This window comes from Euleptes europaea, chromosome 7 (genome assembly GCF_029931775.1).
Source record: "Euleptes europaea isolate rEulEur1 chromosome 7, rEulEur1.hap1, whole genome shotgun sequence".
Lineage (NCBI taxonomy): Eukaryota > Metazoa > Chordata > Lepidosauria > Squamata > Sphaerodactylidae > Euleptes > Euleptes europaea.
In genome coordinates this window covers 78,675,641-78,701,724 of record NC_079318.1, presented here as the reverse complement: position 1 = coordinate 78,701,724, position 26,084 = coordinate 78,675,641, and the positions used below count along the sequence as shown (strand labels likewise).

Sequence of the window (26,084 nt, the reverse complement as noted above, 5' to 3'; positions counted from 1 at the left end):
GCTTTCAGCACTTTGTTAGACGACACCTGGACGCACGACACGCTAGAAACACACTGACGCGCACGCACAGATAAGTACTCCACAAGATAACAGACAGACACGACGTGTGGGCGCAGGAAGGATTTGGCTTGCTCACTTGCCTGTGCTTGGTGTGGAGGGATTTCCAAAAGACGGCAACATCCCACCCACCCTACAAGGCTTGGGGAGGGGTCCCTTGCTCTGCTAGGATGGCAGGGCTTGTTGGAGGGGTGGGGGGACCAGCCTCTCCATATGCCTGTGTTTCCTGGAAGTGCATAACAAGCGTTGGGTAAAATTCCTTTCCAAAGGGAAGGCAAAGTTTTGGGATGTTCAGGAACAGCTCTGGTGCCACGAGCTCCCTGGAGAACATGGGTGTAGGGTCAGCTCCCCGGGTCTGTTGGTTTTCCAGTGCAGGATAGCGCTGGAGTAGAAGGACTGGAGGCAGCAGCAATTCTGACCTGGATCTTGCCAGTAACCGCCTAATCTGGCTAAATAGGTGCTCCCACCTGGGTGCTTTCTGGATAACTGATTCACCAGAGGCTGATGCAGTTGGACAAGAGATTGAGCTTGGCTTCCTGTGGCTGATGGTTGCTGGGAAGGTCCCGTGCCATTCTCTTTAGCCACCAAGGCCGAAGAAGGTGGGAATCCTAGTGCCTAGCCCCCCCTCCCCCCTTACCTGTGCAGCGGAGGGTTGCTGTAGCCTCTGGTTTCTGCCAGGTTCCTCCCCTCTGCGTGTTCTCATTGACCCTCGGGAATGTCTTGCCCATCAGGTGCACAGCAGATCTGGTTTTCAGCTCTTTATTCAACAGCCTAAATAAGGACCTGAGGTTTGCCCTACCCCTCAAAATAAGCCTTAGGCTGTGCCCCCCTCCACCAGCCCTCTGTCACTGTCCCACTATGTGTGAGGAGTCAAGCGTCCTGACTCTCAGCCAACCGGTGCAAGACCGTTGTCTGTGAGTGGGCTGCGTGTTTTATTTAGGGTGGCCTGGATTTCTTTTTTCTCTGGTTCCTCGCTCCATCTGTCAGAGATGGAGGGAATAGGGACCCAGCAGCCACCGCTCTGGCATCCTGCACCTGGCTCTTGGTTCACTGTGGAGGGAGATTGATTTCCCCAACACCGCCCAGACTCCTAAGGGGGAGGAATGCGTACTGCCCATATGACATGTACAAAAATGGCCACATAGCCCCAACCGGGGGCCTGCCCTTCCTCCAGTGGCCCCAGCCCCTGCAGGCTTGCACATCAAAGACACTTAGGCTGATGAATGTGGGAAGTGGGCATAGCCCCCACCCAGCCTGGAATGTGACACGAAGACGCGGAGGGAGAGAGAGGCCAGAGCCTGGGACTCAAAGACACAGCTCTGGGAAAGAGGGGGGAAGTCCCCTGCTTCAGGCACCTCCTGGGCTTGGCAGTGGGGGGAGCGTGGCGGGGACGGGTGCCTGGCAGCACTGGGTTCAATCTCGTGGGTCCTGGCACTGGCGGCAGACAGCCATGTCGTCCAGATAGCGCTCCACCTGGATGGTGCACGAGACAAAGCCAAACTTGCTCTGCAGGAGGGCGGTGGCCTCCCGCAGCACTGACTCCGCATCAGCACTGGGCTCTGGAAACAAAGGCCAAAGTGGGGGTTAGGGTACTGGGAAGCGAAAACTGCCTACACAAGTTTCTCTCCCCCCCCCCCCCGTCGCTTCTTTCATGCCATGGTCATGCTTACCAATAGCCACGTGCACAGCTACAACATGATGGCTGAGAGTCAGAGCCCAAAGATGCAGATTATGGGCACCCTTCACTCCCTTGACCGAGAGCAGCAGCTCCTTCACCGCCTGGAACTCCACACCACGTGGTGAGCCTGGAAGACAGGAGGAGGAAGAAGCTGAACTGCTGTGTATCTGATAGAGGACCTTTGGTAAGGAAGCCTGCCTCTGCTGGAGCATTTAAACAAAAAATGTTGTCTAAGGCATGCAAACTCAGCTTCGTGCAGCTGCTTTGCCTAGGTTGAGGCATGGTTGACTACTGATTGGCTGCTATGTGAAACAGGATGCTGGGCTATATTGACCACAGCTTTTCTTATGTTCTTACATTTTGCTCAGTTGAGATGGTTGGGCTAGAGCTGCTGGGTTTTACAGCTGGGGGGGGTTCTTCTGTCTGATTGCAAGCTTCTTGGGGCAGGGATCTTAAACTTGACTGAGTGACTGCATAATAATATGAATGTTGTTGGTACTAGGTAAGTGTAGTATAGCAGTTATGATGGTGTGGATCCGAAACCTATGTCATGCTTACTGCGTGACCTTGGATGAGTTGCTGTCAGTCTACCTGACAGGGTGGTTGTGAAGATAACATGGAGTTGAGGAGAACCCCATACACTGCCCTGAGGCAGTATATTTTAAGAATCTTAACAATAAATAGTTAAAGAGTTGCATCAGGAGGAGGATTCTAGCAGCTGCAGCCTTCTATTTTGCTGCTGCTCTGTGATAGGAAAAGCAATCATCAGGAGAACCATCACTTCTGAGCTGTTTACGGTTGCAGACAGTCTAGATGTGAGCCCAGCTGTACTCAGCTGGCCCGATGAATGAGGGACTCCTAAACCGATTAGGAAAGGAGCTCAATTCAACCAGTTTCCCAATCCAAGCCACACCCAGACATCCCAAACAGTACACGGATGAAGACCCCTCACCTTCCATCAGCACCCGGAAGACGTCACGCAGGATGGTCAGGGTGGAACCCAGCACAAAGACTGAGAAAAGGAATGTGCTGATTGGGTCAGCTATCTTGTACTGGGGCTGCAAAGAGGAGAGGGAATAACAGCAGGAGTAGAGGACAGAGGCCTTCCTGCCCTACCATGGAAGATTCTTCTTGTGAATGGATGAGACCAAGTCCAGAATGTTTTTGGAATGGAAGCCAGGAGCTGCCATGGAGCACAGACCCAGAGCATGGCGGGAGGGCAGTTTCCTCTGCACTAACGTGGATGTTCGGGAAAAGCGGAGGAGCTGGTGCTGGCCCGTGGTCGGTGCCATTCATAATAATAGACTCCTCCTAACCATGCTTCACCTAGGCACCCTCTCAGATGCTGAGAAATCTTCATCTGCCTCTTACCTCTGAGAAGCAACTCTTCACTTAGGGCTGTTTAGCTTGCAAAGAAGGAGGTTAAGGGGAGAAATTATAGAGGTCTATAAAAGTATGCATGGTATGGAGGGAGTGGACAGGAAGAAACTTTTCTCCCTCATAAAAAGTTGAAGAGTTGGTTTTTATATGCCAACTTTCTCTACCACTTAAGGCAGAATCAAACCAGCTTACAATCACCTTCCCCTCCCCACATCAGACACCTCGTGAGGTAGATGGGGCTGAGAGAGCTCTTAATAGAGCTGTGACTAGCCCAAGGTCACCCAGCTGGCTTCATGTGTAGGAGTGGGGAAACAAATCCAGTTGACCAGATTACCCTCCATCGCTCGTGGAGACATGGGGAATCAAGTTGGGGAATCAAGTTGTGTGCCTCCATACCTTGAAGTAGATGACAGAGGCAGCTATGAAGACACCGATGCTTTGGAGTAGGTCCCCCACCACGTGCACAAAGGCAGCTCGGACACTGGTGTTGCTGTGGGTAGGTATGGTGGTGCCGCAGGGGCTGTCGCCAATCCGCTCGTAGCCCCCTGTGCTTGGGCCATGGCTGTGCGGAGAGCCCGACTGGTGCAAAAGGTAGGCCATGCTGTGGAGAGAAGCACAAACATTGCGACCACTGGGACTTGCAAGCGGAAGAGATTTTATGGAATGGGCTTATACCCAGGCAGACCAATGCTACATTTAGCCCAGAATCATCTCCTCTGCCTGCCCAGGGGCTCTCAGGCCAAGATCTTTCTCAGCCTTACTGACTGGGATTCTTTTAGTTGAAGAAGCTTGTGATGGAGGTGGACGCTTTCCACATGCAAGGAACGGGTTTTACCACTGAGCTGTGGCCCTCTTATTTATCTTGGCAAAAGCAAGGCAAGCAGAACTATCCTAGTCAATTGGGAAGTTCCTACCACCCATGGCTCAGTGCCCCCAACATCATTCTGAACTAGTTACATACTGTCCCCTCCCTAGTTGGCTGTTTGTCCTGCTATGTTCAGTGTGACCATGGGATCCTAGCCCCACACAGCATGCAGCCTGCCTTTGCCACCAGATAGCCATGCAGAGTGGCAGGATTCTAGCACAACCTGAAGCACAAGGGCACCTCAGAGGATGGCAGTGGCAATTCCCAGTCTTGAAGTGATAGGTAGGCAATGGAGATCTGGCTTCCTTAGAATCATAGAGTTGGAAGGGACCACCAGGGTCATCTAGTCCAACCCCCTGCACAATGCAGAAAATTCACAGCTACCTTCCACCCCCATGCCCAGTGACCCCTACTCCTTGCCCAGAAGATGGGAAAAAGCCATCTAGCTGCTGCTTTTGTGAGGGCTGGGCCAGGAAAAATATTGCCCTAGGTCGGAAGCTGCTGAAGTTGCCGGCATTTACATTTTGGAACCACATGCAGCCCTTAGTTCTGGCCACTGAGAAGGGGAGTGTTCTCATGCACCAAATTAAATGCAGCAGAGAAGAAGGAAATGTAAGTCGTGGTGCCCAAGAGCACCACTGAATAAAACCAAAGTGGCACTGCTTGGGATGCTGATCATAAGAAAGGCTCATCGTTTTCCACCCATCTGCTAATTTTTGCTGGGTTAATTTAAAGCAGGTGGATGCATCTTTGGGTATTAACAAAGGTGATGTGTATACATCAAAGAATTAGCAAATAATTTGCCTCTTGTGTACAGTTGCTGCCTTTCTCTACTCCAGGCTCTTCAGTGCTGCCTAGGAAGTTACTTTGAATGTGGCTGCCCTTTAAGAATGACCCAGCCTGGGGTTCTACATGAATGAGAACATTTTCCCTAAGGCTCCATCTGCTTCAGGGAAGGGCATCTGATATTCAGAGGTCTACTGCAGGGGTCTCCAACCTTTTTGAGCCTGCAGGCACCTTTGGAATTCTGATTGCCAGGTCCCTTTCCCCACCGGTGGGAGGTTGTTGGGGCAGAGCCTGAGGAGGGCGGGGTTTGGGGAGGGATTTCAATGCCATAGAGTCCAATTGCCAAAGCGGCCATTTTCTCCAGGGGAACTAATCTCTATTGGCTGGAGATCAGTTGTAATAGTAGGAGATCTCCAGCTATTACCTGGAAGTTGGCAACCCTAACTCTGACACAGCATGGCGAGCACAGCCATGTTATGGCTGCCACAGGAGGCAGAGCCAGCCACAAAATGATTGCCATAGCTTTTTTACTTCAGTCACACAGTGAAGATTCTTGTGGTGTGGTGGCAGCTGCTGTCAAAGCAACATTATTAAAAAATCTACACAGCCAATCAGATCTCCAATAACCATTCATAACCCTTGTTGGCACACATGGAGGGTGCAAGAAAAGGTGTCGGCAGGCGCCATAGTGCCAACTGACACCACATTGGGGACCCCTGAACATAGAGCCTGGTGATGCCAAAGGGTCCTCTTCTCTCTTACACACATTCATGTGAAGAAATAAAGTGGCATGCTTTCATTACATTTTTAAGATCTATTTCGGGGGGGGGGCTGTTTCCTTCCTAAGCTTTTAGGAGTGAATGGAGCTGTTGACAGAAGAGAGTTTTGTGCATGAATTGAATGGAATCCTAATAGGACAGCTGTTTGCAACCTAATCAGGTCTATTGGACCTGGCTGGCTGCTTTGCCATAAATAGGGTTGCCTGCTCCGGACTGGGAAATACTTGCAGATTTTGGGGTGAAGCCTGAGGAGGGTGGGGTTTGGGGAGGGACTTCAATGGGGTATAATGCCATAGAGTAGTCCGCCTTCCAAAGTGGTCATTTTCTCCAGGGGAACTGATCTCTGTCGCCTGGAGATCAGTTGTAATAGCAGGAGCTCTCCAGCTACCACCTGGAGGTTGGCAACCCAGGAATAAAAAGCTACCACTCTCCCCTTTCAAATATATTTGGTTTGCAACATCCAACCAGCTCCTTACATGATGTTCACGCCCACAGCGCAGGCTGACGTGCCCAGCATGGCCGATGCTTCAATCTCATAGTCATTGCTAATGATGCGGGCAGAAGCCAGGTAGACGAGCACACCTGTGACGATCCAGATGGACAGGACAGAGGCCAGTGCACCCAGGGTCTCTGAGGGGAAAAAAGACAGCTACCTATCAGGGTACCTACCCTGCCAAAACAACATATTTGCGCTCTCATGGTATGGCTGAGCTTTCCCCTGCAGAACACACCTAATTCTTTAGCTTATCTGGGGGAAATGGCTTGAGTCTTTCACCCCGTCAGCCTTTTCAACAAACCCAGGTTAAAGAGGTATAGTTGCTAACTTCTCAATCAAATAAAAAGTAATATAGAATCAGAGTTGGAAAGGTCCATACAGGCCATCTTGTCCAACCCCCTGTTCAATGCAGGATCAGCCTAGAGCATCCCTGACAAGTGCTTGTCCAGCCTCTACTTAAAGATGGCCAGTGAGGGGGAAGCTCACCACCTCCCTAGGCAGCCCATTCCACTGTCAAACAACTCGTACTGTAGCAATTCCCCCCCTAATATTCGGCCGGTATCTTTCCTCCTGCAATTTAAACCCATTATTGCGAGTCCTATCCTCTACTGCCAACATGAACAGCTCCCTGCCCTACTCTAAGTGACAGCCCTTCAAATACTTAATGAGAGCAACCATGTCCCCCCTCAGCCTCCTCTTCTCCAGACTAAATATTCCCAGCTCCCTCAGCCTTTCCTCTCCAGGCCCCTGATCATCCTTTGCTCTCCTCTGCACCTGCTCCATTCTGTCCACATCTAAAGAACATTACCTTGTATACAAATATATTGTGCTTATGTGTGAGCATTTTTGAGGATTTTACAACTGGGGATCACCAAGGTTCAGAAATACTTGGTTGACACAAGGATAACTTATGTAGGTATGCAGAAGACTGCAGCATGTATAAGCACATACTCAGGCCTGCCATTTCAGTAAGAAAACCAGACTAAGAGCCTGATCCTGTGCTTATCTGCCAGGAAGTAAGTCTCACTAACTTCAGTGGGAACTTGCTCTCAAGTCACTGTACATATGGTTTCAGTCTTGAACACTCATGAAGCTGCCTTATACTGATTCAAACCATTGGTCCATCACAGTATTGTCTACTCAGACTGGCAGCAGCTCTCCAGGGTCTCAGGCAGAAATCTTTCACATCACCGACTACCTGATCTTGGAAGCTAAACAAAGCCAGCAGAGTTACTGTTACCATCAAGGGCTAAATGTCCCTGACTGTACCACACATCAAAATTTTATTTTATTGGAAATTAATAGGGTTTGGCCTTTTTCCATTTCAGATGGATGGAGGGGAGGGGCCATGGCTCAGTGGTACAGCATCTGCTTGGCATGCAAAAGGTCCCGGGTTCAGTCCCTGACATCTCTAGTTAAAGGGACTAGGTGATGTGAAAGACCTCTGCCTGAGACCCTGGAGAGCCGCTGCCGGTCTGGGTAGACAGTACTGACTTTAATGGACCAAGGGTCTGATTCAGTAGAAGGCAGCTTCACATGTTCATGTGTGTTCGATGAAGGCAGACCTTTAATGCATCTATTTTTGGCCAACAATAAAGATAGGCCCAACTGGTCAAGTATAAAGGAATGAAAAAGAAAACATACACACACACTTTAAAATGTTGCTGTAAAAGAGAGAGATTGGTGAGCCATGGCAGGAAAATGACAGTGAGATGAAAAAGTGAATTACAGGACTGGAAATACATAGCAGGTAAGGGAGGGTGGTGACAATACAGAAAGGAGGTCGTTCCATTTCACAGAAGGGGAAGGGATATGCAAAGGGAAGGTACAAATGGGGGAGAAAAGGCATCCCTTCACCATAGCACTGAGAAAATGTGACCTCTCCTTTCCCCAACCTGCCCAGGGAGGAGTTTTGACTTTTGATGCCTGATAGATCAGCAAGGACAAAATGATCAAGGGAGAGGGAAGTCATCTGAATTGGAACTCCAAAAGAAGGGGCAAAAAGTAGACAAGTCAATGGAGCACCCATGTTAAATGTTGACAATGAGGATTTTGTCACTGAAGAATATTGGGGTCCTTCCCCTTTGGAAAAGGTTTCCCAAGTGTATATCAATGGAAAGAAACCTTCCAGCATTTAATGCATGGCTTGATTCGTTTTGTCCTTGTATCATGTGTGTTCTCTTTTATCCTTACTAATAATGCTCCCTGTCTTAGTAATGAGGAAGCCTCACTGAAGGCCAGACTTGAAAGGCCCGGCTCTTTCAGCCACCACTCAAAAGGAAGGCCTCTGCCGTCTTTGAACTCAAATTTGAGAAAATTGCCTGAATTAATCCACCACAAATATTTACAGGGGCTTTGCTCTAATGTATTATGATCTTGCCTGAAAATGGCATCTGAGGGTTCTGCTTGGAAGCTCACTAGGGAGAAACACACACACCTCTAGGCAGTTCTGCTAAAATAGTTTCCTTCAGAGAAGTATTTCACAAGATTTCCAGTGCCCTCATCTGTATGGGTGTTTTGGCAAAGACTGCAGTGGTACTGATAAAGGATGGGGGAAACATGGAAATAAGCAAACGTCTCCCCCTCCCCACACACAATTGTTTTACTATAATATTTATAACCCACTTTCCCTTCTCAAAATAGGGTTGTCAGCTTCAGGCTGGGAAATACCTGGAGGTTTTTGGGGCGGAGCCTGAGGAGGGCGGGGTTTGGTGAGAGGATGGACTTCAACGCCATAGAGTCCAGTTGTCAAAGCAGCAATTGTCTCCAGGTGAACTGATCTCTGTCGGCTGGAGATAAGTTGTAATAGCGGGAGATCGCCAGCTAGTACCTGGAGGTTGGCAACCCTATCTCAAAATGGAGGCCCTGCGGTAGCTCACGAAAACATCCCTCAGAGTTTACAATGAAAGAACCATCTGCCATTGGTTAGACTCTGGCCACTGCAAAGATCAGAGGGACTTTCTAATACAATAAAAGTAACTTTCTCTGCATTCTCTCCCTCTGTGCCACCAAAGGGCCTTTTGAGGGCTTAAAAAAAAAAACACCAGTAACTGCTTTTGCACAAGAATCTATTACCGTGATCTGCTCAGTCCTCTGAATTCCCAGTTGTTGTTGTTCTAATTTCAGAGGGTAGCCATGTTACCCTGTAATTGAACAGGCTACATTCAAGCACCCTAGAGACCAAGATTTTGTGGGTATTAGCTTTCAAGACTCAAAGCTCCCTTCGTTTTTAGTATTTAACCCTTTTTGTTGTAGAGATATAAGGGCAAAGGTCTTGGCTTGGGCAGTCAGAAATCCAGGGGGCGGGCAAGGGGATGGTTTGGCCAAAGGTACCTGAACGGTGCCAGCCAAAGGTCATTGTCTTGGTGGCTGGACGAGTGGAGACCCAGAGGGAGAAGAGGCTGACACCCATGCTGCCCATGTCTGTCAACAGGTGAGCCGCATCCGTCATGATAGCCAGGCTGTGTGCCAGGTACCCACCTGTAAAGCAAAAGATGTGTCTCAGAGGTCCGTTAGACTTAGGGTCTTGAGAAGGGTAGAGCTTACAGTACAGAGTCACAAAGAAGGCTTCGTCTGTTACGGGGCGGTGGTGGTGGTGGTTTCAGCTCAGTCTTGGGATAGCTTCCTGTTTCCACAGCTTGGACAAGGTTGGTATCTTTCAACAATATGGAAGGGGTGGCTTAGTTGTAACCTTGTGTAAAGAAAAGCAACCTTGCTCTTCTTCTGATCACCAAACTTTGGTTCAGGCTGCAGCCTACTATGTCTTGACCAGCTCTCTCACAAACCATTCCCGTGGGAAACCATTTCCATTTCCCATGGGAAGCCACTTCAGTTTGGGGGGAAAGGTGTGGGGTGCCACCTCCACTTCAAAGCACCTCCATTTCAAAGCCTTCCTATTGTAAATCAGCTATCTGTTCTTTTGGTGACAATCCTGTTAGAAGCCTGACATCTCAAAAGCTTGAAGGAGTCCAGATGTTTTGCATTGCTGCAGAGATGCAAATACATCTGTAACTTCAAAAGGCCTAGAGGTGTCATGCCAAATATCTTACAAGTTTACTGCGTTCTCAACGATCTCATTGGGGCGAATGACCATCACCCAATGAGATGAGAGAGATAAATATGGACTCTGTTCTGATCAAAAATCATGAAGCTCGGGATGGGGACATGCTGGTCATGTCCCCGAGCTATCATCATCTTTTGGCAACCTTGAAGGACTGACGCTCTGTGTGTTAGGACCAAACCTGGTTCTTGGTAACTATAAATCAACTAAAACCTTGCATTTGTTACTCTCTTGGAAACTTTGCCTATTTTGCCTGAAACTTAAAGATTTACTGTGAAGTTAGAGATTGCTAAGATTTCTTGTTTTTATGCTATCTGCCTCACAAATAATTTCCTTTCCTGTAACGAGCACATTTTATTAAATAAACTTATAGACTTTATATTGAAGTCTGAGAAACCTTTTTTGGATCTCAGGGCTAAATCCAAGTGCCTGAGTGTGTGTGTGTGTGTGTGGGAAACCACCTACCCTAGTGTTTTGTGTCAATAAGCCTCCCCTGGCAGAAGCTCTACTCTGCAGGGACGGTTTTTGCTTATTTTGACTTTTGGGAAACTGGCTGGGGAAGAGTAGCTCTCAGCTCATCCCTGGAAAGCCAACCTTTTGGAATTGAGAGCTGGTGGCAATATACCTATACTGCGCTCAAAGGGGGAATCCTGGAGCCCAGTAAGGGATTTGGGTTTTCTTAGGAAAACATTTGGTGACTTTGAACTAAAGAGGAACCGGCCTGCTGGAGAGCAGACCAAGTCTCCTCGACAAGGTAGCAGAGTCTACCCGCATTGTGCTTTAGGGGGAGTCCTGAAGCCCAATGGGAAGTTTGGGTTTTCTTAGGAAAACATTTGGCAACTTTTGACCCAAAGAGGAACCGGTTTGCTGGAGAGCAGGCCGGACCTCCTTGACACCTTGTGCTTCATTCCCTGCCACTATTTCTAGGCCATAGATAGAGAAGTAAGGAAGAGAAAACCCAGAAGTCTGCTGAAGAGCAAGCACAATAGAGGGTTGGACTTGGAGAAGGGAGTCCTGGGTTAAAGTCATTGCTTAGCCATGAAGCCCACTGGGAGATTTTGGCCCAGTTACTCTCTCTTGCTCTTTCTCACCCTTTGATTGTGGGATCCTATATGGTGGGGGGAGGGTTGGGGTCACTGGGGATGTGGGAGGAGGTAGTTAATTTCCTGCATTGGGCAGGTGGTTGGATTAGATGACCCTGGTGGTCCCTTCCAACTCTATGATTCTATGATTCTACCCTAACATAGCTTTGCAGACAAAATAGGATAATCCCATGTTCATTACCCTGACCTCTTTAGAGAAAGTGTAGGATACTAAAATAATCAATAATTCAGGTGTCTAAGACATTCCTGGGAGATTTGAAGGTTGATGCTCTTCTATAAGTAATACCTATTTGATCCTGAAGCCTCCAGAAGAGTTCCCAAGGGCCCCCTGACAGCTAGGGTTGCCAAGCTGGGAAATTCTGGAGATTTAGGGGTGGAGCCTGGGGTAGGGATGCCAGCCTCCAGGTGGGACCTGGGGATCCCATGGAATTACACATCATCTCCAGAGTACAGGGATCAGTTCCCCTGGAGAAAATGGATGCTTTGGAGGATGGACTGTATGGCACTGTACCCCTGACCTCCCCAGGATCTGGCAACCCTACCCCTCAAGGCCAGGGGTGACCCGGCAACCCTAGCCTGGGAGAGGGATGGTTTGGGAAGCAGAGGGTCCTCAGCGGGGTATAATGCCATAAAGTCCTCCCTCCAAAGCAACATTTTCTCCAGGGGAACTGATCGCTGTAGTCTGGAGATAATTTGTGATTGTGGGAGATCTCCAGGCCCCACCTGGAGGTTGGCAACCCTAGCCCCTCTGAGCTTCTGCCTCTTCTCCTCCTTCTTCCCATCAGCGACTTTCTGTGATGGTCATATTTGCTGTGGCTGTTTTCTTTCCTCTCACCAGGCTTCACTGATATGTGAACGTGTCTATGGGAAGGGGGACAGATTTCTTACAACTCCTTTCCATAACACCAACCTATTACTTCGCCAATCATGAAGAGGAAGCAGACCACACACGCGATGCTCAGTTTCCGCTGTGCCTGGAACTTCAGCTGGCTCTGGCTGGGGGAGCAGGGCCCGAGGTGGCAGTGTGGGGCCAAGCGCCGCTCCATCTCCAGGTCCGCGCCCACGGCTGCGTGTCCGTTCTCTGGGGGCAGGCCAGGGAAGGCGTCCTGGGGGCCTGCAAACAGACTGAGAGATCGTAACATCAGGAGAGCCCTGCAGGATCACACCAAACAGGATCTGTCAAGACCGGCATCCTGTTTCCAACAGAGACCGGATGACGACTCCAAGGAAAGCACAAGGAGAGCACGAAAGGCAATATCTGTCACAGTCAGCTAGTTTTGAAGACGCACAAAGCATCTTTCATAGTAGAGGGAGGGAATACTGTATTCAGATGTGGGGAGAAGCCAGGGAGGGTCCTGGCCATGTGCTCAAAGCTGCTACAGCATTCTGGCAGGAAGAAGGCAGGTCAGACTCAGAAACGAAGTGCTAGGGCAGGTTCTTCCATCCCACTTGAGGTTACCTTGTTTAAACTGTGTAACCTAGAATCATAGAATCACAGAGTTGGAAGGGGCCATACAGGCCATCTAGTCCAACCCTCTGCTCAATGCAGGATCAGCCTAGAGCATTCCTTACAAGAGTTTGTCCAACCTCTGCTTAAAGACTGCCAGTGGGGGGGGGGGGAGAGATCACCACCTCCCTAAGTAGCTGATTCCACTGCTGAACTACTCTTACTTTAAAAAAATGTTTTCCTAATATCCAGCCGGTACCTTTCCACCTGCAATTTAAACCCATTATTGCAAGTCCTATCCTCTGCTGCCAACAGGAGCTCCCTGCCCTCCTCTAAGTGACAGCCCTTCAAATACTGAAAGAGAGCAATCATGTCCCTGAGCTGATTGCCCACAGAGCTCAGCCAGGGTACCTTCTGCCAACTCTGAAGCCCTGAAATCTGCTTTAGATTGCTGAAAATTGCTGCCACTAGGATCCATGAGTTCCTGGCTCACACTGTCTGCTGCACATGTGAAGAGACCACACCCACATGGAACAAAGTGCTTCACAGTGACTTCAAGTTATATAGGGCTTGACCATTTGGTTTGCAAACATCCTGCTAGGCAGGGCATCGCCACCCACACTTTGCAGGTGGGGAACTAAGAACTGGTGTGACTGGGAGACTTGCCAGCCAACATGTTCCTAGCCAAGAGAAGAAATTAAATCAGGCGGTCTGAAACAAGCTCAAATCACTGTTTTAATGACTCATGGCTTGCTTGGGGCCAGAAATCTTTCATGAGTAGCTCGACTTGCTGCCCACATTTCTGGGCCAAGCATGTCCCCACGTCCTATTCATCAGCTGAGTCTTGTCACTGGTCAGTTGCAAGCCAAGGTCAGGGCACAACCCCATCCATCTCAGGGCCTTGAGCTGGGCAGGGCATCTAGAACCAGGGCAGAGGCAGAGTTGGGCCTGCATCCAAAGAACGCTTTAGCATACACTGTGCTAAGATATGGCACAGAACTGGTGCTAGAACTCCGTTTCTGACCCAGGCAATGTTCGTAGTGGTTAGTGTTGGACTAAGAGCCATGGGACCCCAGTTCAAATCCCCACTCTGCTACAGTTACTCTGCCAGTTTGGACTAGTCACTAATTCTCAACCTAACCTACCTCACAGGGTTGTTGTGAAGATAAAATGGAGGTGGTAAGATGCAGCACACCATTTTGAGTCCCCACTGGTGAGGAAAACAGGTTATAAATATCTAAATAAATAAAAACTGAATAGAATAGCTTGCAGCATGAAGAGCATGGATCTTCTGAGTCTCAGACCCATCCAATGCCCCTTAGCCTTAAGACAGCCTACTTATACATGTGCCTGTCCCTTCTGCCCATGCCCTCCAGCACTCAAGCGTTTGCCCAAAATGTGCAAGTTCTCTTCCCTGTAATAGTAAATCTATATGAGTCCTGATCAGGGGTCCCAAGGAGGAGGAGGAGAAGAAGAGTTGGTTTTTATATGCCGACTTTCTCTACCACTTAAGGGAGACTCAAACTGGCTTACAATCACCTTCCCCTCCCCACAACAGACACCCTGGGAGGTAGGTAGGGCTGAGACAGCTCTAACAGAGCTGTGACTTGCCCAAGGTCACCCAGCTGGCTTTGTGTGTAGGAGTGGGGAAACAAATTCAGTTCACCAGATTAGCCTCCGCCACTCATGTGGAGGAGGAGTGGGGAATCAAACCCGGTTCTCCAGATCAGAGTCCACTGCTCCAAACAACTGCTCTTAACCACTACACCACCCTGGCCCTAAGATTTGCTCTACTAGCTTGTTTTGGCCCTCTCCATGTCCTAAGAAAGTGTTCAATATATCCAGTTTCATCCTTTGAAAGATTTCGGATGCTGAGCACATTTCAAAGAAACAAGAAAATTCCAGGGTATGGAAATCAGAATATATGAAACTCTGTACAAGTCAGCTCCACGTCCAACATTTTCTGGATAAAGAATTTGAATCTTCCAACACAAGGCATGTGCAGCTCTTCCTCAGTGCTCCGCATGTATCATGCACTGCTGGCCACCTCCCCCCTCGCCTCTGCAAATAGCCGTGCTGTTTGTCAATTGCTGGCCTGACAGGGCAGCTACTAGCAAAACCGCTCAGATAAAGCTGTCGAGAGCCGGGCGAGGGGAGGTAATTAATAGCAAGGCATGGCTTTAGTAAATGCAGAGAATCTCCCAGAGGCCTCTAGGCCAAATGAACCATCCTCTGCTCCCGCAGAAGCTGCAACCCACAATGCACCTCTGGGGGTTTGCCACAGTGGCTGAACATGGGGAGGGAATGCCCTACTGCCGGAAGGGCTGATCAAGAGAGACAGCTGGGTGCGAAAACTGAGCCAAGGCTCTGATGGAGCTTTTTGGGTTGCCTGTACTTGACCAGCAGAGTCAAAATTAAACAGAGTCAGCTCCGCTCCCCACTTTTCTTATATCACTGACATCGCCACCCTAAGAAAACTTACATCCTACTAAACCCATTGATGTTGAAGGATTTAGTGTTGAAATATCTATGGTCTGATATTTCAATATTTGGCAGAGTGCGCAAAAGGCATTCAGCACGAAGGAAACACTCTTTAGATTCTGAACACGTGTGGGTGCAAGTCTGAAACAAAAGAAGCATCAGGCTTCTGTTCTATTTAAACTAGACTAATTTATTGGTGAAATACAATAAGGATAGGAAAGGACAAACAGGGTCCCCTATCCTAATCTATCTTGCTAGCTCTCTAGGTATAAAAAGGTAACCTGCCTTCCACTCCATTGTGGGATAGGAAGGCCTGAGCGTGGCAAGCTCGGCTCTAGTGGCTTGCTTGGATGAGGGCGAGAGGGGGAGAGAGGGAAGGGAAGTTTTCCCTGACAATATAACTCTAAACATCAAAGGGGACAGGAAATGAGGGAGAGGTGTAACTAGAGACGACCTTCTGTGTCCTGTCTATCTATCTGACTCTCTGTTCAGTTCCCCCCCTCTGACTGTGGAGGCAAGTGACGCTGTTAAGAAGGGCATATTTCCAACATTTAGAAGGGTGTAAACTCTGCTTGGAATCAATGCATTTGAAATAGCGCAACGCCTGGGAATTTCTCAGACCTGTTTCTTAACTCTAAGCAGGGACAGACCTTTCCCCCATTAAGGCCACTGGAGGAAAAGTCCCCGTGGGCCAATGACCAGGGGGGCTGCCCCAGCCTGACAAAGGCAGAATTACTGATGCCTCATTGATTTTGCCTCTGTGGTACAAGCTAAATTGAGGATCACATCCATTACTTTTTAAAGTGTCCTATTCTATATAAAGCCCTGATCTGGATGGCCCAGGCTAGCCCGATCTCGTCAGATCTCAGAAGCTAAGTAGGGTTGGTCCTGGCTAGTACTTGGATGGGAGACCACCAAGGAATCCCAGGGCTGCTATGCAGAGGAAGGCAATGACAAACATCTGTTAATCTCTTGCCTTGAAAATCCTACTGGGTTGCCATATGTCGGCTGTGACTTGACAACACTTTACACACGCACATTACCTCAGGTCATGGTGACCCCATAGGGTTTTCAAGGGAAGAGATGTTTGGAGACGGTTTGCCATTGCCTGCCTCTACATCACAACCCTGGTGTTTCTTAGAGGTTGCCCATCCAAATACTAGCCATGGCCGACTCTGCTTAGCTTCTGAGATCTGATGAGGTCAGGCTAGCCTGGGGTTAACCAGGTCAAGGCCTGCAGATTGCCAGCTCCTAGTTCCTGTTGTGGAGCGCCACTCCCTGCCTGTGTGTGCGTAAAATACCATCAAGTCACAGCTACCCTTAGGGTTTTCAAGGCATTATACGAACAGAGGTGGTTTGCCATTGCCTGCCTCTGCATAGCAACCTTGGGCTTCTAGGCGGCCTCCTATCCAAGTGCTAACCAGGGCCAACCCTGCTTTTCTTCTGAGCTCAGACGACATCAGGCTATCCTATTCCACCTGGGATTGGGAAGGGAGAGGGTGCTATAGGGTTGCCAACCTCCAGGTAGTAGCTGGAGATCTCTGGCTATTACAACTGATCTCCAGCCGATAGAGTTCAGCTCCCCTGGAGAAAATGGCCGCTTTGGCAATTGGACTCTCCCCTCCCCAAACCCCACCCTCCTCAGCCTCCATCCCAAAAACCTCCCACCTGTGGTGAAGAGGGACATGGCAACCCTAGTACCATCTTGGACTACAGATTGGCAGTCTTTCTCATTGTGCCAGGCAGTACTTTTTGGTGGTGTAATATTCTCCCACAAGATTAACTGCTGCTCTGGAGCTTTCTTGAAATGTTGAAATAAGCTTTTGAGGTGTGAATGGTGTCAAGAAGGGGCTGTGTGCCAACTGGAGTCTTTCCACTATCATTATTTGCTGGCCTCCCCATCTTCCCCCCCAACCTGGTTTGGGGGTCCACTGCCATCCAGGTCTGTCTAGTGGCCACGATTTAGAATTACGTGCCATCTTTGTTTTATTGTAAAATGAAGTATGGGATTTTAAAGTATATTTTAATGTATGTTTTATGATTATGCTGTGACCCTCTCTGAGCCCGCTTGCCAGAAAAGGGTGGGATATAAATGCAATAAATGAATAAATGAATGAATAATTAATAAATAAATAGGAGTATAAGTGATGGATGTGTTGATGTATTCGGGTTTATTATACCATGATTTGAGATTATTTATGACTGTGAAGTTCGTAGGGCGCTCTGAGTCCTGTTATCCAGGAGGAAAGTGTCATATAAATATTTTAAATGATTAAGGTAGAGATATGGAAGACCACAGGAAAATCCCTCTTTTCTCTTCTTGGAACAATTGAACAACCGTTTCTTAAGGATTGCACAACTGACTGATCATATTGGGGAAAAAACCCACACACCTCCGACCTACAACCCAAACCAATCAGCAATAGGCAATTGTAGTATCGATAGATTTCAAGCCCCAAAGCAGGAAAATGGAGCCATTTAGGTGCCAAAATTCATTAGCTTCTTAAGAAAACATCTGAACAATTCTACTGAAATCTCATTGTGTCAAAATGTAAGCTTGCAGACAGCATGGAACATTTCTCTTTTACGGCGGACACCTTGCTACTCTACAACACCTTAAAAATGAGAGTAATAAATATGCAGAGCTGCATTCCAAAATGGGCATGCTGATATTATCAAGGCTTTTTCTCTGACTGGAAATGGTTCTCCCAGGCTGCATGAAGCCATGGGGAGGGGAGACACCGTGTGCGTATCTTTCTCCTTCCCAGTACCTAAGGTGGTATGTGGGACCCATTTTCAGTCATGGAAAAATACTGGGGGAGGGGGGATTTAACTCTTCCCTTACTTCCACAGAAGTACAGTCAGTATCATTATCCCTCTTCCACAGTTGATTTTGTTGCTCAGTTACACATCTTGAGATCTTGGGATTTGAATCTGAAAAGCCACATCCAGTGGGCAGCCAAGTACTGAAAGAATCTGGCTTGGATCCAACATGCATATTTGCATACAATTGAAATTTGCCAGCATTTCATATGGCGGCACTCAAAACAAATGTTGACTTCACATTTTCAAAGTTGGGCCTGGAATTTTACACTTAAAATGTGAACTTTTGCCTTAAAACTCTTCTCTTGATTCATTTTTGTTTGTTTTAATTTGTGGCAGTCCATCAGCCATGCCGAAAGATGTTGCAATCAAACCTCAGCCTTAAAACCCAAGCAGAGGGGAGCCTTTCTTGGGCCTATCGCCACCTCTGACAGTGGTTCAGCAGAAGTCAACACACCTAGATCATTATTGTATAGACCAGAAGTAGCTTGCCTCGCTGTGCTCTTGTGAGGGTGGTGGAGGCAGGAATTGCAACAACAAATTTTTTTAGAGAAGTGACAGATCAAAAGAAAAGAGCCCTTTCTCAGACTATCCAGGCTTGCTGCTTCTCTCTACAGGTGAACAGAACAGTGCCGCTGGCACCTTACATCACTCAGGGGGTGGGTGGAAATCCCAGCTTGATCACAGTTCCTCCTCTGTGGAGGAGTCTCAACAGAACTGGGGATATCCTGGGGCAAGCTCTTGGGCCCTGCCTCCATCCCGGCTCTTCTCCTCTCTCCTTGTCTAAGGCTTAGTTATTTCATGCCTCAGCGCATCCCAAATGGCTCCATTTATTACACAGACTGCAGAGCACTGTGTCACATGCCGCCCCTCTTCCGCCCCCACTCACGGCTGCTCCCTCTGTCAATTGTGCCAGCAAAAATCCACCCCTGCTTTTGCACACCCTCCCTAATCCAACATCCACCCCCTCGCCCCAAATGTCTGACAGCAGAGGAGACCCATCTATTAAAGAGACTGCCAACTTGTGCTAGCCTAGGCTAGAAATGCACACATATCTGGGGCTCCAGGATCCATAGCTCAGAAGATGACTGCGAAGCAGCTCCCATAGGAAAGATTAACCCCAGCCAGTTTGGTTTTTGTTGTACAGCTCCCTTTCCTGCTGGGAGCAAAGAAACTGAGCCCCAGGATGTGCACAGACAGGGGCTGAGGCCCAGAGGTAGAGCATGTGCTTTGCACGCAGAAGGTGCATGGTTTGGTCCCCAAGGCTCTCAAGTGGTATATCTTAAGGAACACTTTTTTTGCCTAAGAGCCTGGAGGATACCTCACTAATAGGGTTGCCAGCTCCGAGTTGGAAAATACCTGGAGATTTTGGGGGCAGAGCCTGAGGAGGGTGGGTTTTGGGGAGGGGAGGGACTTCAATGCCACAGAGTCCAATTGCCAAAGCGGCCATTTTCTCCAGGCGAACTGATCTCTCTTGGCAGGAGATCAATTGTAATAGCAGGAGATCTCCAGCCACCACCTGGAGGTTGGCAACCCTACTCACTGAACTAGGGGGGCTAAATGAATGAGCGGGCTTATTATAAGGCACCTTCCAGAGTTCACACCTAAAGAAGCCATGCAGAGAAGGTAAAGAACTTCTCTGCCTTTGGGGCCCCCCAGTGTGTGTGTGTGTGTGTGTAACAAACCTCAGGGGATGAAAGAGGCTTCAAAAATTTAGCAAGACTCATCGCTCTTCATTTCTGCAGCAGCCCCTTTCTAACTGCTCTTATAATCCGTTTTAGCAGTCTGTGGCTAACAGTTTTTTTGGTGTCGTTTCAGACACAGTGTGATGTTTAAAAAGTTTGAAGCCCTTTGGAAAGGACCATGCTTTCCCCCTGCCTTTTTGGGTGGTGTGTTCTCTTTTGCCCTTTTTTTTGCGTGCAAATGAAGCGCCGCAGGGGAAGGCAGGAAAAAAGCGGTGCTGTTTGAAATGGCCAGAGCGCTTTAGAGATGGCTCACTGGTGGATTGAAATGAGCTGCAGGAAACACTCATCTCTGCATCTCTTTACTTAGAAACAGGCCAACAGTGGTTGACATCAGGTTTAGAATGGTAATCTGAAAGGGGCCTCCGTCTTCTTGAGGTGAGACAGGAAGTTACTCAAAAGGACCCAACAGTACGCCTTGTTGCTTATGGTCTTTCTTGGGGTCACCATCACAACAGCCACCTTGGGCACCAGGAGGTCTCTCTGCTTCTGGTTTTGCAGGTGAACACATGAAGCCGCCTTATACTGAATCAGACCCTTGGTCCATCAAAGCCAGTACTGTCTGCTAGACCAGTAGCAGCTCTCCAGGGTCTCAGGCAGGAGTCTTTTGCATCACCTACTTGCCTAGTCCCTTTAACTGGAGATGCCAAGCAGATGCTCTACCACTGAGCCACAGCCCCTCTCCACTTCTTGCCTTTGAGCCTCTTTTAACCCCACTGTTTGTATTTTCCCCTTGATAATTGTGTGTACGCATTTAAACCAAATGGGGATCCCCTGATCCATTTCGTGCATTGGATGAAGTGGATCTTAGCCTACAAAAGCGTAAAGCACAAGAAATCAGTAGGACACCTCTAACACTGGCCATGCAGAACTGGGAGGGGGATCCAGGCACAGCTCCACCCCCAGAATAGATCTGTGTAATACCTTTTATTTGGACCAGATATGCAGCTCCAGGCAAGCCTGATCTCATGGGACATCAGAAGCTAAGCGGGGTTGGCCATGCTTAGTGTTTGGAAGGGAAGCCTCCATGAATATCAAGGGCATGACGCGGAGGCAGGCAATGGCAAACCGCCTCTTGCCATGAAAACCTACGGGGTCGGCATAAGTCAGCTGTGCCTTGAAAGCAAAAAAATAGGTGTTTCCCTAAACAAGAACAAAATCTGGTAATACCTTTTTCATAGGACCAATCAAAACCTCCTGCAAGCTTTGGAGCTCAACAGAACTCTCCATTAGGCTGAATGGTACACATTTTTAAAAAGACAAAAGGGTTGGAATGAAAGCGGCTTTGTTCAGACCAGGACTTCAAGGTTTCCCCACCACTGAGCCCTCTGACCTTCAGGGCTTATCTCCTCAACCAGGTGCCTTGGTGAGTGGAAGGATTGATGGGTCTGGGAGGGGAGCTTGGTGGCTGCACCCCCCCTTCCCACCCAGGGGAGTGAAAGAGGCAGAAGGGAAGTGGGGGTGAGGCTCCCCAAGAACACATTTTGCCAGCCCACGCCCCAGCTGTCCCTGGCACCCAGCAGAGCTCTCAAAGCAGATGGGTGCAAACAAACCACCTCCTGGTTGGGGTGGGGGGAGCCCGACTGCAGAGGGAAGGAAGGCAAAGAATTGGGAGAGCAGGCTGGAAGGGGGCCAGGCCTATTCCCACCTCCCCACACACAGCGCCTCTTCCCCCACACCATGTCCCTCCCCGCTTCCTAGCTGCCCGCAGCGCTTCCAGGTTTCCCTGCAGGGTGGGCATCCCGACAGTGTCCTGCGTGGGAGGACTGGCCCAGGGAACCCTGGATGGCGCTTCTCACGTGCGGCTGCGGGTATGGGGCTGGGGGGGAGAGTCAAGCCAGGGGGATCCTGCCCTGTGTGGCCTCTGATTTTCGGGACTCCGGCGGGTAGCACACAAACACACACGGGGACACGCACTCACACGTGCCAGCAAAGGCGGCGGGGAGGGGGGGGACCCTCCGGTGCTTCGCCTGCCACTGCGGGCGCCTTTGGTGCAGCGGCCGCGGGGGCCCCTTCCCGCCGACGTCACTGCAGCAGCCGCAAGGAAAGGCCCTCGGGGGTCCCCCCAGCCACGCCAGCCCCTCTGCAGGAAGAGTCCCGGGGCAGCCCTCATCCCGCTTAGGGTCCGAGGCCGCTCTCCGCCCTACAAGTGGTGGTGGTGGGGGGGGAAGAGGCCAGGTGCTTGGAGCCTGGCTCAGCGAAGAACCACCGAAGCAGGATCGCCGCTCCTGGTGGCTGCGGTCCCTAGAACGCTTTGCTGGGTGTAAGCCCCATTGAATACAGGGGGCGACAACGCGCGGGAGGTTTTGCCTTGGGTTTGCCGCTCTTTAAATGCACATTTTCTCCATCTGAATTCTCAGAACTCTGCATGGGGGGTTATTGTTGTGTTTTGAGAATTTGGCTGGGGAAAGTGTGCATTTAAAGAGCGCAAATCCAAGACAAAACCTCCCAAGGAGACTTCCTTCTGAGTAGACTTGCCTCGGTTTGCTCTCTGGCCATTTACGCATGGCAGGTTTTGCCTTGGATTTGCCGCTTTCTAGATGCACATTTTCCTCGTCTGATTTCTCAAAACTCTGCATTTTTGAGTTTTGAGAATTCGGATGAGAAAAATGTGCATCTACGGAGCAGCAAATCCAAGGCAAAACCTTCCATGCATAAATGGCCAATTTCGTATCTCCCCCCCCCCCTTTCCCGTGTTTTACGCAAGAGCAGTCTGCGGGGAGGGGGAGAGAGGCAGCACGTGGAGAAGGCAGCCCCACCGCTAGGACGAAGGGATGTCCCTCCCCGCACGCCCCATCGAGGGAGCCCCAGCCGTGTTTCCAGCTTTTCCCCCCCCCTTGCGCTCCTCCCCCTCCCACCGCTCACGAACCAACTCTGGGGTTTTCCTCCGAGCCGTTGGGCTTAAGGAAAGCTCCGGCTGGACCACCGCGACCCCCCCTTTTAGGTTCCGAGCTCGGGGGGAGAGCCAGCCGGGGGGGTCGCCGGGACGTCGCGGGCTGCCGGCGGAGGGGGGGGGGGAAGGCCGGCAGACGGTCCTGGCTGGAGGCGAGCAGGGAGCCGGGCGCGGCTGGGAAAGGGAAGGCTGTCGGTAGCCGTCGAAGAAGAGCCGGGCTGGAAGGAAGGCTATGCGGGACTGCTATGCGGAAGAGTGTGGAGGGGAGGGGGCGTCGGGGGACGGGGAGGGCCGGGTTACCCTTGTCCCGGTGGTCCCAGGCAGAAGTCTCCCGAAGCCAGAAAAGGGGGGCTTCCAAGTAGCCCTTTCGGGCGCGGCTTGGCCGCAAAGATCCGGCCTTCTGACAGCGCATTGGGGGTGGAGGGCGGTTGTAGGGTCCGCGGTCCGGAGAGAGAGGACGATCCAGGCCGCCCAGGGGCTGTCCCCTTACCTCTTAAGGCGGAGGCTGCCGGCGCTGCCCAGGTCGCGGCTCCCCACCAGACGGGCGGTCTCCGAGGCGTCCTTGCCGGCCACGCTGGGGGGCTCCATGGCTGGCGGCGGGGCGGCGACCCGGCTAGCGACGGCAGGGCGGCCGGCTCTCCATGGGGCGCGGCGGCGGGTCCCGGCGGGCTGCGGCGGCGCCGTCGAGCGGGTCCGGGCAGAGGCAGGCACAGGTGGGCGCGCTGGGGGGGGGGGAGCCGGGCAGGCCCCGCCCCTGGCCAGCAGGCTCCACCCCCTGCAGGCCCCCGGGGGCCGCCCCGCTCTGCACCGCTCAGCGCCGGCGATCCCGGCCCCGTCGCGGCTCCGGAGAACCCCAGAGCCCAAGCGGGGAGCCCCAGGCCCGGCTCCGCTCCGCCGGGAAAGGCCGGCGGGAAGACGCCGCCGAGGGCGCCCGACCCACCGCAACAGCTCCGCTGCCTCGTCTGAACGGGGAGGGGACGCCCTGGCGCGGATCTTCACTGCCAGCCGTGTGAAAGAGAAACCGGTTGGGGTTGGGGTTGCGCGGGGGTGGGGGGATGAGCCTCAGCCTGGAGGATGGAAGGAACCTCGCCGGGCGGTTCGGAGCTGGTCGGGGGAGAACTGCCGGCCCGGCACAGCGACCGAATCCGGGTCGGTTCGGGGCTGTGTGGCCGGCCAGGGCAGCGGATGACAAAGGTAACCATCGGGACCGATTCCTGCGCGTGTGCATGCGGGGAGTACCTGGTGCCAGGGGCGGAGGAAGACTCGAATGGGGGGAGGGGGAAGAAAGCCAACCTTAAATGTGTCGAATGATGCTGGAAATGCACTCCAGCAAAAGCAGATTCCGTTCTTTGGACTTTGTGTGTGTGTGTGGGTGCTGCTGTCCTAGGGAAGAAATCCTAAACCGGATTGGGGTGCAGGAATACCAGGCTCCCAGTCACCGTCCTGTGGGCCCTTCCTCCGTACCGCTCAGGCATCCAGGAGTCAGTCTCCAAATGGTCACAGCTGCCTTCGCAACTTGGTACGGTGGTCCTCTTGGGTGCAGGGAAACTGGGGGGCGCGATAGAAGGAATTGCATTTTTTTTTTGTTTTCCCGAATTAGATTTTCTTTAATGCCCGATAGAAGGACGAGGAACCCCGCAGCGCCCGCTCTGCCCTCTTGCAACCCTCCAGAAAACGATTTTGGACACTTGGAACTGTAACGTTTTCTTGTGTCATATTTTTAATCAGGTTGCTTAAACGGAGAAAGCGTCTCTCCACACACACACACCCCGTGCTGTTTGTGTCATTGCGGGAAAATGTGTCGCGTGTTGCGTTTGGGAGAGGGGTATGAAGCAGAAAGGGCGCGAAGCCGTCTGCCTTGACTCCTGAGCAGCACACTGATTGATGGTCAAACACGCAAAGACGATAAATCCTCTTTTCCGAGGCGTGCACAGATGGGTGAAGAGAAGGCAGGGATGCCTGCTCGCAGGAGGAAAATGGTGAAGAGGGGAGGAGGCTGGGCTAGAAATGGGAGGGGGATACATTTCTCTGCCCTTCCCCTTCCAAGGGAATTCCTGCCAATTAAACGCTCAAAATAATTCCGCATGGATGGAGAAAACCTCAAATGGACTGCAGAAAGCTCGGAAAGGATGCGCCCACACTGGGCAAGTGGGCAACGAATTGGGCAAACGAGGTTCAATGTAAGTAAAGTGATGCACTTTGGAGGCAAATTTTACACACACACATATATATACATCAGTATATATGGATATGGATATATGAACATGCAGTGATTGACCGGAACAAAGATCTTGGGGATGTGGTGGACAGAGGATGAAAATGTCGGCTCGGTTGGAGCAGCGGAGAAAAAGGCAAGCTTTCTGCAAAGGGTTGTTAGGAAAGGGACTGAAAACAAAACAGCAGCTATCAGAACGCCCTGGTATAAATCGACTCTGCAGCTGCTTTTGGATTACCTGAGTTCTGGTCATCTCCTTTCAAGAAAAAAAAATTGCTGGAGAAAAATGCTGGAGAACCAGTCTTTAAAGGGCTCCTGGACTTCTGGTTAGTTTTCCTTTCAAAAAGAATATGAGGGTGTGGGGGTGTAGAAAAAGGCATCCCAGATGAGCCAGGGGGTAAGAACTCTGCCGACGAGTTCGAGGATTTCAGTTTAAAGGTTGTAAAACTGCTGGGCACCGAGTAAGTAGATAGGACCCCTCCCCTCCCCTCTCCCACACTACTAGAAATCGGGGGCATCCAATGAAATAGGCAGGCAAAATGGACCAAAGCTGGGATTTCTTCACACAATGTATAAACGAAATTATGGGGTTCACTGATAATAGCCGCGGTGACGGCCATGGGTGTGGGTGGCTTTATAGAAGGATCAGACATCACCTGAAGGAGAAGAGATCAGTCCGCGGCTATTAGCCCCGAGAACTAACAGGTTCATGACACGGTTTATTATATGCACTTCCTTGTCCCGGCTGCATCCTGTAATCCAGGTTTTGCATTGCTTGTGATATATCATGTGTTATATAGTTTTCATTGCATTGCTTTCTAACCGTGTAATACCATCGTATTGTATTATTTAATGTGTGCCTTGCGCTGTTCTTATTGTATTGCTTTTAAATGCTGCCATCTATCTCGAATCTGAGAGAAAGACGATCCATAAATAAACAAACAAACAAAATAATTGCTAAATGGAACCTCCGTAGTTAGAGGCAGTATGCTGCTGAATACCAGTTGCTGAGCCACAAACAGCAGGGGAAGGATATTTTCTTCCACCCTGCTTATGAATTCCTCAAGCGTATTTGCCTAATAATTGTGGGGAACAGGGCACTGAGCTAGGTGGACCGTTGGCCTGATCCAGCAGAGCTTAATTTAAATTCTTTGGAGGGGAAGACTGTGTTGTATCCTGGCGCAAACACGCAGGGCTGCTTCTTGGAACAGCAGATTTTATGCAGGGCCGAACCGTTTGGGGAAGGGTTCAAAGAAAGACCGAAAGGTAACCAAACCTT

General features: G+C 50.4%; 1 protein-coding gene across 1 annotated transcript; it reads right to left on the bottom strand.

Moving 5' to 3' along the window:
* Positions 1–1,463: 1,463 nt before the first annotated feature.
* On the bottom strand, positions 1,464–23,178 carry SLC30A3 (solute carrier family 30 member 3). The gene is made up of 8 exons (XM_056853418.1): positions 23,081–23,178; positions 12,115–12,356; positions 9,375–9,521; positions 6,022–6,175; positions 3,512–3,716; positions 2,688–2,793; positions 1,728–1,862; positions 1,464–1,616 (listed from the first exon to the last, which is right to left on the bottom strand). Exons 1-8 carry the CDS (start codon positions 23,176–23,178, stop codon positions 1,471–1,473), a joined length of 1,233 nt encoding a protein of 410 aa, XP_056709396.1. The 3' UTR covers positions 1,464–1,470.
* Between the last annotated feature and the right edge of the window lie 2,906 nt (positions 23,179–26,084).

Coding starts and splice junctions, on each gene's coding strand:
- SLC30A3 (XM_056853418.1), bottom strand. CDS start 23,178: ATGGAGCCCCCCAGCGTGGCCGGCAAGGACGCCTCGGAGACCGCCCGT. Junction 9,522..12,114: donor CATGATTGGCGAAGTAATAG/GTTGGTGTTATG, acceptor TTTGCTTTACAG/GTGGGTACCTGGCACACAGC. Junction 1,617..1,727: donor AGCTGTGCACGTGGCTATTG/GTAAGCATGACC, acceptor CTTTGTTTCCAG/AGCCCAGTGCTGATGCGGAG.